Raw genomic sequence first — 12,671 nt, forward strand, 5'->3', positions numbered from 1 at the left:
ACAGACGGGCTTCACACTGCAAAGGTTTCGCACTAGTACAAAATTACCGCATTATTTTATGACGCAAACTAAAACCCTTAATGTTTATTCACCCGTCATGTTTTATTTGCAAAATTGTTCTGTGCAGTTTTTTGCTTTGTCAACGAAGCCCAGAGTGTGTTGTCCCATATTCTCGTTTTTCACGTTCCTCTTTTTGTGCATGCTCTGGAAAATTTAAAAAAAAAAAAAAAAAAAAAAACTTACCAAGGTTCAAAGAAAGCGTCTTTGCTTCGAAGAATAGGTGTGAATAAAAGGTCACTCGTGAACATATGGTATCGTGTTCTCTTTTCTACTCATGCAGCTCCCTCACATCCACGGCATGAACAACACTAAAAGATTTTACTTGATTCAAATGAGACTTTTTTGCATCATTAACCGTGGCAGGGAACACATGCGATGCGGTGAGCAATTACTATCATTACTGTATTGTTACTCTGCATGATGATCATAATTATACTTATTTGGCGCCACCAGAGTGTTCCAGCTTTGGAGGTTTGTGGTCAGGAGAGACTGATAACTGCTCGTGTGACCGCTGATGTTCAATATTCAGCCCCATCCTCAGTTTCCCCACTTGAGGGGGGCGGTTACCATGGAAACAGGTCCTGGCCTCCAAAGATGAGAGCTGTATCGCCCTCACGTGGTTAAAAATTAAATTAATTTTGTGCAGGAACACAGTTAGACATGGAGTATTATGAATGAATGAATGAATGAACCGTTATTAGTCCTAGGGGGAAATTACACCAGATAAATGTGCTGGAAACATTCTGTGTGAAATTTTTTCGGGAAGACGTAAATCAGGGAGGGGGTAAATCTTTTTTCCCGGTATTATTGTATGTGTCACCGATTCAGAATTTGGAAACTATTTTTCAAAATTGTCGGTGTAAAAAAGTTTAAATCTAAATTCAAACATTTGACATCGAAGGCTTGCTCAAATGTAGTTGGAAGTTTTTGGCTGCGCATCGTTTGCTGTTTACTACTACTAGTCTCTGTCTTTTAAATACAGTGTGTGACACACCGGATGTTTAGTCTAAAAACGTCCGCGCGGGCACAAATGGTGGTCGGAGGGGGTGGGGCTGACAGACGCCACTGGTTATGTGTAGCTATGCTAATAAACCCACACTTACGGCAAACCGACCTCGCAGTTCGTCGATTTTGACGCTACTGTCCGCGGGACGTGGGGGGTGCGGTGGCGCAGTGGGTTGGACCGCAGTCCTGCTCTCCGGTGGGTCTGGGGTTCGAGTCCCGCTTGGGGTGCCTTGCGACGGACTGGCGTCCCATCCTGGGTGTGTTCCCTCCCCCTCTGGCCTTACGCCCCTGTGTTCCCGGGTAGGCTCCGGTTCCCCGTGACCCCGTATGGGACAAGCGGTTCTGAAAATGTGTGTGTGTGTGTGTGTGTGTGTGTGTGTGTGTGTGTGTGTGTGTGTGTGTGTGTGTGTCCGCGGGACGGGAAGCGCAGTACAGTAGCGCCTTCGCGCACTTGCCGGAGCTAGTCAGTGTACATCTAGGACTGGTTGTCATGGCAACGCCGCGGCTGCAGCCAATAGGCAGCGGCTAAGCCTCCTGAAACTCCGTCTCCGTCACTCCGTAAAGATGTCCGCGGCCATCTTGGATTGAACGGCATCCGTCCGCCGCGCGTGCGCACTCCCTCCTTCCCGCTCTGCTCGCGCCGCTATTCGCACAGCGCTGCAGCTGCGGAAAATGAGCGCACCGAAGTCGCGAGGCGAACCGGCGGCGAAAAACGACACCGACAGCGACGCGGGATCCCCCAGCAGCCGTGAGCGCAAGTCCGGCGGAGGGGTTCTGAAGAGGCTCAAGTCCCGGCGAATCCAGGCGGACGGCCGAGCGGTGACGGAAGAGGAGCTGCGGGCGCTGGGAAGAGCCATCGGCCCCGAGGACGTGCTGGGTTTGCGCAGCGTCACCACAGGTGGGATCGAGACCGCGGCGGATCGGACCCGTGTCTTGTGCGTCCGATCTAATTCGTAGTTGGTCGGGCGCTTGACGTGTGGGGGCGAGTTGCGGGGTAACTGCACACTCAGCGGCGCTTTGGATTCCTCCTGTCCCCACTCTGTCTCTTCTGCCCGCGATTTTATTTAAGAATAACCTGGGTCCTGGATGCTGACACCGCTTTTACTATGCACGTCGTCATCTTAGTATCATTATCATATTGTTCTGTTTGCTTATTGTCTACTATGCTTTTTTTTTGTTGTAAAGTATAGCTTAGGCTAGCACAGGAAACTGGAGTCCTGTTTTAGGAGCTATATTTTATGAAGTAGTTTGGAAATGGAGTTGGCTTGAGTGGCGTTCTTTGAAAGTGTATGTGGGTGAAGCCTCTGTGAGTCAGAAAGAAGCTCTAATACAGAAAGAAGAGGAGAGTTGAGCTCCTCAGGCCACAGTCGCAGTTGCCGCGCAGCTCTGAGCTCCAGGACATCTTCCAGGGCCTGTTGAACAGCACCTGGTAAACTGGCTCCTCTGGAAAGACCAGATTCCCCCCCCCCCCCCTGTACCACAGTGCAAGTGCGTTTCACCAGAGTTAGTCCGGGGGGGGGGGGGGGAATCGTGCATTGTCAAGGATCACGCTGAGTTACTTGGCAACCGGCGTGACGAAAGCTCTGGGTTCCAGGGATCACGACCGTCTCGGGTCAGGTCAGGTCATCCAGCATGGATGCTGGATCCTGTCTCCTCTCCGCTGCGGCTGTGACCCCAGGTGACCCTAGATGACTGCGTGTGGTGCGGGTGAACGAGTGTACGAGACCCTTGCTCAGAAAACGGTCTCGAGCTGCGTGTTCCCCTCTCTTCCCCACAGACTACCTGTGCAAACCCGAGGACAACGTCTACAAAATAGACTTCACGCGCTTCAAGATTCGAGACCTGGAGACGGGCACCGTGCTGTTTGAGATCGCCAAGCCGCCCAGCACCGGTACGCGCCCCGCCGAGGTACGCGTGACTGCGTGTGGACGTGACTTCCTCCTCATCCTCTGGTGCATTCCCGACAGGCCCCGAGGAAGACGAGGAGGAGGGAGATGAAGAGAACAGGGAGGTGGACTCCAGTGCCGGACGCTTTGTGCGCTACCAGTTCACGCCGGCCTTCCTGCGGCTGCGCACCGTCGGAGCCACGTGAGTCGGACGCTCGTAGCGTAGATTTATAACAACTAGACTGTGCCCACGCTGCGAGAGGAGGGTAGGGCTCCCGAAATCACGGTAGAGGGGAAGGAAATGCATTGAAGGTCAATTCCAATATTTCTGCCAATCCTGGTTTGAGTTTTTGTGACCTCATTTGATTTATTCCCCCTAAGACTTTCCACCCCATTGTACTTGATACACTGTTGAGATCTTAGTTTTATTTTTTTCGGCTAAATGTCAGTCAACATGTTAACATGCACTCATTTACCCTACCCACATACACACCTTCCCACTTCCCCTCTCTCCCTCTTTCTCGGCAGGGTTGAGTTTACGGTTGGTGAACGGCCGGTTCATGGGTTCCGCATGATCGAGAGGCATTTCTTCAGGGAGCACCTGCTCAAGAGCTTTGACTTTGATTTTGGCTTTTGCATCCCTAACAGCCGCAATACTTGCGAGCACATCTACGAGTTCCCCCAGCTGCCGGAGAGCCTTGGTGAGTCGCTCAGCCATCTGCCTTATTGCCCCGCCATCAACGTAGGGGGGCACCTGGTAGCATAGTGGTTAGAACTGGTGCCTTGGGACCCAAAGGTTGCAGGTTTGAATCCCACCTCCAGCTGTAGTACCCTTGAGCAAGGTACTTACCCTAAATTGCTCCAGTAAAAATTACCCAGCTGTACAAATAGGTAAATAATTGTACGTCACTTTGGAGAGAAGCAACAGCTAAATGAATTAATGTGTAATTTTTGTGCATGTTTTCCTCTCGCCTTTTTTTGTTTCCGCCTGCAGTTCGTCAGATGATTGAGCATCCGTACGAGACCAGGTCAGACAGCTTCTACTTTGTGGACAACAAGCTCATCATGCACAACAAAGCGGACTATGCCTACAATGGGGGCCAGTAGCACGGAGGGGGGAGGGAGAGGAGGAGGTGGTGGTGGTGGAGATGGACAAACTGTGGGGGGATTACAGGCCTGTTTGCTCTGAACTTCACTGTTGGCCAAAGGTGCTGTGGACATCAGTGAAGGGGCTTCATTCTGCTGCTCTCAACCATGTGATCACTCCGCTTGGACGACGGTGACTTTAGGAAACCATCTGCCGTTTTGCTCTTCTTTACCATGGTCTGTTGCGTATTTGTAAATGCAGGACATCTTGAAGTCGGTGTCCTTTGTGCCCCTGTTGAAGTAGAGTTATGATAGAACTTGTATTAGGAAGCACCGTGTGTGTGCTGCGATGAAGATGAAGCGAAGGACTGTAGGGTTCCTTGGCTCCTCGGAGCTCAGTGAGAACCAGTTTAGGCTGGTCCACCAGCAGCAGCACCGCTGCAACCTGTCGTCGGTCACACAGATTAGTTCACCATGCGGGTGGGAATGAGCCTTTCCATCCTGGTGGCTCCTTCTCTTCAGCGAGCGTCGGGAAGCTTGTGTCAAACTTGAATTCTGCACTTTGCGTTTCCTGACTTGCCGCAAGACCACGGCGAAGGCGACTCGCCCGCGGTGTCGTCTTTTACAGCAAAGGCTCGATTTGAGCTTTCTTTTCCATGAAAAGGAGCCTTTGTTCAGCCACCGCTGGGAAAGTATGACGGCGGACCAGAATTTGAGTTGCTTGGGAGATGTCATGTCCTCCCGGCAGTCCTTTTTAAAAAAGCGTTGGAGTCCGGCTGGCGGGAGCAGTGGTCTGCGGTTCCTTAACCACCCCTCATTAGGCAGCAGCACGGAGAGGGTTTCGAACTGTACTCGGTGTCACATGGATGAATTGTCCTCTCCTTTTGAGATCTGAGCGGCGACTGTTTCCTTGTCCGAGCAAATGTGCCGATTCGCTTTTCCCGCCCGGCAGCTTTTTGCCAGCGTGGAGTCGGAGCCGGGTACCTCGCTTTACCCCAGCTCAGCTTTCTGCGGTGCCCACGAATATAGAGGATGGTAACGGGGACCCCAAGAGCTCGACGTGCCTTGGAAAGTAGCTGAGCGCTGAAAACGGAGCCTCCGTCACCGTGACCTTCATCGCAGCTTCGTGCTATCAGACCGTTTTTCATGAGCTTTGCGCGTAAATCGGCTGCGTGCGAACGCGCAACGTCCTCGACGACAAGGGCTGCAGCCGAGTGTTCTGGCAGCATCTCGATATTGTTGACATCCCAGCTGATATATCGCGGAAGTCTCAGCTCATCCATTCTGGCACATGTCCCGCCCCCCCCGTGTCGTGAGCAGGAGGAAGTACCTGCCAGGTGCACTGACCCAGTATCCGAAGTTGGCGAGATGTTCCTTCAGCACTGCGGTGCTCCTTCGTGAGCGTGGCACTTGATCAGAATGGACTCTGCTTTACGGTTCCGGTTGTTTGGAGAGAACCTACGATCGGGGGCGATGTTGAGGGGAATGATGGGAAACGCAGCCGTTGAGGGGGGCCGCGCTGGCCGGTCACTCTTCAGAAGTCCCAAACTGCGGTCCAGACACATCCTTGACCAGGATAAGTAAACAGTCACTACATAAAATGGGAATTTTCGCTATATTTCAGCGTTTTCCGTTAATTTATAACTGAAGTGTTCGTTTTTCCTGATAGGTGTAATGATTACTAATGAAATGACATGATAGGTGGATGGAAAGGAGGCCTTTTTCATTTGAGTGCCTAAAACTGTATGATGACCATTGTAGTTGGAAATTGTGTGTGTTCTAGGATGACAATGCAGTTATAAAGTCTAGTTTATGGAAATTCTAACTTGAGCATTACCAGACTTTTTTTTATTTAACTTGGTATGTATTTTTTTTTTTGTTTTTAATGTCTTGTTTGTTTCGTAATCTTGACATTCCCGTGGGGGGGAAGAAATCCTGAAAAAGGTGACTGAGTAGGAAATTGATTTTGCAAAGGTTTTCGATTTGGAGCAAAGTAGGACGTTTTGAAACATTATCATGTACAAATACAAATATATATTTTGTAGTAACTTGTCTTTTTTATGTCCAATGTGAATATGGGTTGTTTGTATAAAATGTTGATTTCTGTCAGCTGAAGGATATTAAATTTAGATTTTTACGACCCTCATGTTTGACCTGTGTAACTGAACAAGGTACCAGGACCCTGGAAATGACCCAAATTATGGTAAATGTAGTTCCCCATGACGCCCGCGGGGGGCGCTCTGACACGCCACAGCACATCAACCAGTTTCAAAGTGCCTACAGCACAAAAAGGGTTTATGAATACTTTCCTCCTGGCAAATGTAGCTTTGAATTGCACTTTTGGATATTTGGAATCGCAGATGTCAGTTTTTAATTAAAAAAAAAAAAAAAAAGTTTTAGTTTTTTAGACACACGAATCGCTTCATACGGATGTTCTTGTCGATGGAACTGCCATTCAGAGAATTTCATTACGTGCTAAGAATTACTCATTAAAATAAGGCTACTTAACTCCTCACAGTCCCCCCCCCCCCCCCCCATCCTCCAACCCAGGTGATTACAATTTAAAAAAAATAAATAAACCCATGTCTCTGGACTGTAACCTCTTCCATATGCTTTCCTCTTTGGTACTCTCCTTCTGTCCATACTATGGTAAATTTGCACTTGATCTCTCTGCCCTCATGTCAAATCTCGTTTTTTTGGATATATCCCTTGTGTCTTTGGTCAGATTTATTGCTTTTCTGAGCCTCCCATCCCCCCAGTGTAGATTTTTTTTCTTTCTCTGTTCCTCCTCCTCATTTATTGCGCGTCCCTTTTGCTCTGCTTTCGCTGTGCCAGCCCAGTGCGCTCACCTGGCAACCGCACCCCTGGAGACAGGTGTCAGGTTTCTACCTTCCCAGAGCGACACAATCTGGGCTCTGCAGATCTGCGCACTGCCCCCCCCCCCATCTCAACGCTTTTTTCACGTCTCAAAGTGTCGTCCCCCGGGAAGTTCACGTCAACGTTTTCACCACGTTCTTTTCAACCGGTGGTACTTTTCCTCGTGAACATGGCAAAAGACAAAATACATGGATTAAGATGCCACTCTTTGCCCTCAGAGCTTTTCCTTTGCACCTTGCAGTTCCTGCACTCTCCTTTAGGGGGCACTCTTTCTTGGGCAAGAACTGCAGCAACAACAGTAACACAGCTATTTACTGAGCGTCACCCAGTTATTGCTGCTGTCCCTGCTGTCTCCGATCAGCTGCTTTCACAGGGGGCTTCGTGATAGACGTGCACACACGCACCCCTGCTCGCCCACCCTCCCGATATCCTCTTGTCTCATTGGCTGGAAGTCTTGACCATCAACTCTGTTATCAAACAGCCGGATGGGGTTGAAATAAAGTAACGCTAGACAATGCAGCAGTATCAATGATGTCCACGCGTCTCCGTTTATCGACACAAACTGCGTCTCGGGGGCTGGCGCCGTGCAGCAGAGACGAAGACTCCGTTTACGGCGTTTTAGCAAGCTGTACGTGTTCACGCGCACTTTGCTCGTACGTCACTCATCCCCCTGTGTGGTCTAAGCGCAATCCAAGAACTTTGATTCGTCGCCCCCCCATCTGGAAATTCTTCCCCGTTCTAAGACGAAAGTCCGTTGGTTTTTGCCCGATGCTTCCCTCGGGTTCCTCGTGCGCGATGACCGCTCCGTCCCCTTCACCTGTCTCAGTCTCGCTGGGGACCGGGACTCCAGAAGGTCCCGACCCTATTTATAGTGCAGAGGAATGGCGTTGCTAGGTCCCATGGAGACGAGTGGTGTAGGGAGGAGGGCAGAAGGATTAAGGGAGATATGGGGGGGGTGCAGGACACACAGAATGACACCCAGTGTGGCTTGTTTGGCTGAAACGCTTGTATCTCCAAAGGCCACGGTTCCCCCTGCGCTGTCCTCTTTGGAACTGATGTGTAATCAGGTAAATGTACCCCAAAGTACCATGTCTTTTAAAGTGGGGAATGAAAACATACAGTTGTCATTAGCGTAATTACACCCTGGCGTGACATGAACGTCTCGGCCTCCCACACCTGCCGACAAAGTCCCGGCGCGGATTTGGTGGATTTCCTTTTTCCGAGCCCCCCCACGAAAGTCCCTGCTCTTCCCGCTCTTCCACCCCACCCTGCTCTGAGGACGAGGACATTTCGTCCCCCGGCGCAGTGTCCCGGCAGGTGGCGCAGCGATTGGGGACTCTGCCCCTGGACTCAGAGGTTCCAGTTTTGATTCCCGTTCCTTCTGCAGGACCTTCATGCGAGGTACTTACCCTGAAGAGATACGGTAAAACTTGCCCAGGTGAACACAGAGGATGCCGTCAGCTCGGAGAGTAAATGTGTTACTTTCCTCAACACGCCCCAGCAGCACAGCGCGTGTTTGGTTTATTAAGGCTGCTTAAATCCCATATTTTGGAGCAGCCGTTTTAACTATACACTGTCCTAAATAAATGATATATTTACATTTTTTTATTTATCATACACTTTTCTCCAAAGCATCTTCCAATGAACTCTATGTAGTGTTATCAGCCCACACACCTTATTCACCACAGTGATTTACACCGCTAGATACACTACTTACACTGGGTCACTCATCCATACATCAGTGGAAGACACTCTCTCTGTCACTCTCACGCTATGGGTGAACCTGAACAGCATGTCTTTGGAGTGTGGGAGGAAACCAGAGCACCCAAAGACTTCCCCTGCTAGATACACTACTTACACTGGGTCACTCATCCATACATCAGTGGAACACACATACACACACTCACACGCTATGGGGGAACCTGAACAGCATGTCTTTGCACTGTGGGAGGAAACCAGAGCACCCAAAGGAAACCCACACAGACATGGGGAGAACATGCAAACTCTACACAGACTGAGCGGAGATCGAACCCATATCCTCTCGCACCACCCAGGCACTGTGAGACAGCAGAGCTACTTGCTGTGCCGCCCATATAGAAACACATGTAAATATCTCTATTTATGTATGTATTTCTAGATTTAACACCTTTTTCGGTCCTGCATACAATGCAAAAGCTGCTTTTTCCCTCTCCAAAGGTGTGCGAACGACAGCCCGCGGACACGCTGACCGTACACACGTCGGTTGCGCCATAAGGGAGAATAACCACACAAATATGATGCATAATGCATAATCACTTAATTCTGGTGCAGCATTATGCTTTCGGTTGGTTTGGAACAGTATCTATTACATGCGCATCCTGCAAATGAAACCATCTGAATTTCGATCTGCCGTTTTTCGCTTCACTTGATCCGGCTCTTCTCCGTCTCTGTCGCTCCGTCCAAAGGACCGCAGAGCAGGTGCCGGTGCCTTGGGGTCAGAGGTCGGGGACAAACAACAGGCGCTCGGCCCGGCGAGAGGGTTCGCTCGGAGTGACCAGGGAGAGGTCCCGACCGGGCAGAATGGACACAGTGTCCGTGCGTTTCCCGTGGGAGGAAAAGTGGCGGCGAGAGGGAGGGGCTGCGCCGTCCTGCTCTGGACACTCGGAGTGGAAAGCGAAACTACGCTCTTCAGTGTCGGCGCTCAGATCTCAGCGCTTCGGTGCCGGACAAACGCAGAGAGAAGAGCGAAGGGTGTCGTGTTAGGAAGCTGGTCCTTGCATATATTTAAACAAAGGGTACTTTGAAAAAAAATGGTGGTTGAAAGTGTCGGAAATTACAAATTAAATTACAATTTACACACACACACTGTCTGAGGCTGCTCATCCGAAGCAGAGTCGCAGTGAACCGGAGCCTAACCCGGTAACACAGGGTGCAAGGCTGAAGGGGGAGGGGACACACCCAGGGCAGGATGCCAGTCTATCACAAGGCACCCCAAGCGGGACTCGAACCCCAGACCCACCAGACAGCAGGGATGGGCCAAACCCACTGCACCACTGTGCCCCCCCACCAACAATTCCAATTTAATTTAGGGAAAATTACAACTAAAAGTAGCATGACCTTCAGGTCCAAAGGCAGTAGTTCGAACCCCCACGCTACCAGGTGCGCTGCTAGTGTCTCTTTAACGGTCCGTCTCCCTTTTCCTTCCCTCTCCCTGAGTTCTGGCCTCATCGCACCTTCGGCACGCGAAAGGAGCCGACCGTCCGCCGCCAAGAGGACAAAAGTTACGTACGACAACATATTTCGTTTTCGAACGGTAAACGCGGCGCCTCCCGCTCGCCCTTCCCTCCCTCTACCCTCCGGCCTTTCTCGTCCTCTTCTCTTGGGCACCTCCTGGTCCTGCCCCATTCTCCTCATTTCAACCGGTCCCGTCCCCCCCGTCCCTTCCTGTCCCCAGCCGTCCCCTCCCCCACACTCTGCCTCCCGCTCTCCCTCTATTCAACCCCATTGATCATGCATGCAGAAATTCAGCACGCCCATAATTTCAGTCGGAAAAGGCCAGGCCCTGTCCTACATACTGCTGTTCCCCCCTCCCTCTGCTACCCCCTTGCACCCGCTCTGTGCCCCAGCGCACACGCGCACACACACACACACACACACTTCCATTCTCACACCCCAAAATAATGTTCAGCTCATTTTGATACGCAAACACAAGCAAATACATTCAAAACTCTTCTTCCAGTCACTGGGAAGTTCATCTTAAAAGAGGTTAAAAAAATAAACTTGAACCTTTCATTCTGTAAAATTGTTGCTTTTCATATTGCTTTCCTTTTGCTTTGTGTTTATTCATTTATGTGACGCTTTTCTCAAAAAGCGACTTACAATTATTTACCCATTTGTAGAGCCAGGTAATTTTAGGGTAAGTACCTTTCTCAACTGCAGCTGGAGGTGGGATTTAAACCTGTGACCTTTGGGGTCCAAAGGCAGTAGCAGTAAAATTGTAAATTGCATGGGAGAAAAGCGTTGGCTAAATGAGTAAATACGGAGTCCATGTAGACGTCCCTGCGTTACTAGTGTTACCCTAGTGCTACTATGTTATTACTACATTCATGTCAGTGCATGACGATTATTAATAGCTACATCAGTGTTACCATGTTATCACTATGTTGTTATTCTTGGATCTGTACATTCGTGCTGGGTCTAGTACTTTCCCTTTATTAATATTAGTAACAGTGGTGATACAACTTTGTTAGTATCTTACGTAATGTTACACAGTTGTTTCACCATTTAAGTAGCACTAGTGCCATTAGTACCATCGGTACCTAAAGTACTCAGCAAGCGGTAGGCAACAAACTAGGTTTACTTGAGTCACATGTCTGCAGCTGTGTCTTTCTCTTAATGTAATGCATAAATTGTACTTTTGCCGACATGTACGTCGCTTTGGACAAAAGCGTCTGCTAAATGAATAAATGTAAATGTAAATGTAGCACCGCTAATACCATTAATAACACCAGGCTCTACGGCGAGGCCTCCAGCTGCCAGGGAGGTAAAGGACCTCTTAATGAGCAAGTGGCACCCATATGCTCTGCGTATCTCCATCTCCACACACCTTGTACCACGTCACCTCACTTCACGTCATTCCACCGTCTCATGTAAATGCACTTATTTATCGACGTAACTTACCGACATAACTTTTTTTGCATATTCCTGTGTCTTCAATGCATGCCTATATGTATGTTGTGTGTTGTGTGCTGCTGCTGATGCCAATACAATTTGCCCCTGAGATTAATAAAGTTTTGTTTCATTCATTCATTCACTTAAATTACACAATACCAAAACAATGTATTACATCATGTTGAGATATAATTTCATGCATCACCGCAAATAACAATAATTAGACAATGCAACAAAATTTTTCAAAGTTCTTAGTTATGTCAATTTTGATTATGATTTAGTATGGTACTTTCCAGCCATTGGAAAATTGACGAAGGCACCAGAACATTCTACAAAGTACCAACAAGTTCTAGAAAGCATCAGATCCGAAAAGGTATGGAATATTCGGTGATTGGAACCCGGTACAAAAATTTGCCAAAATTTGCTAATTTCAAGAATGTGGAACATTTTTCTAAAAACTCACATATAGTACGAACTAACCTCAGAAGCATGAGTAATGTAACAAAATGCAAAAAAAAAAAAAAAACAACAGAAAATTTGTTACATTGTGTTATTATTTTGATTGTATTGTTATTTCTTTTGACTGTCAGAAATAAAATCTTTTTGTATATTGTGTCATTATTTTATAGCTATTTTCATTCATTTATATTTTGGCAAAAAAAATAGGTTTTAAATTAAGGTGACCCATGTGCCAATGGAAAACTTGGGGGATGAATGTCCCACAAGTAGCGTGGTGTGATCTGTGTATTTCGTGCATAGAACACCCAGACTGCACCGCAGATCTCGACCGTGTTCACCTGGGCAACGTAAAGGAGGACTTAGGAAAATCTGGTAATCCGCCACTCAGTCGACTGGTCACCAAGTCACATGGTCCAAGCGTGTGGAGCCCTGCGACTGGGGGAGGGGTGGACTTGAGCCCGCTAGTTTCGTTTGCTCCGCGTTCGTCCAGCGGTCAGATATTGCAGCAGTGTGCTCTCCTGCGACCCAGAGCCGCTGTCCTGCTGGGGTCAGAGGTCAGGAGAAGCACGCGCCGCCTGATTCTTCGGAAACGGCCTTCGGAACGGACGCGGGGGCCACCGAGATGCTGAGGAGTCATGCGGACACACC

The 12,671-nt window shown here is 49.0% G+C and overlaps 1 protein-coding gene across 1 annotated transcript; it reads left to right on the forward strand.

Moving 5' to 3' along the window:
- The first annotated feature begins 1,625 nt into the window (after nt 1-1,625).
- LOC108932379 (protein unc-119 homolog B-like) lies at nt 1,626-6,565 on the forward strand. Its single transcript, XM_018748723.2, has 5 exons — nt 1,626-1,963; nt 2,843-2,956; nt 3,033-3,153; nt 3,480-3,652; nt 3,946-6,565. The coding sequence occupies exons 1-5, from the start codon at nt 1,738-1,740 to the stop codon at nt 4,056-4,058; spliced, it is 747 nt and encodes a 248-aa protein (XP_018604239.1). The 5' UTR covers nt 1,626-1,737; the 3' UTR covers nt 4,059-6,565.
- Nucleotides 6,566-12,671: the final 6,106 nt, after the last annotated feature.

This window comes from Scleropages formosus, chromosome 6 (assembly GCF_900964775.1).
Source record: "Scleropages formosus chromosome 6, fSclFor1.1, whole genome shotgun sequence".
Classification (NCBI taxonomy): Eukaryota; Metazoa; Chordata; class Actinopteri; order Osteoglossiformes; family Osteoglossidae; genus Scleropages; species Scleropages formosus.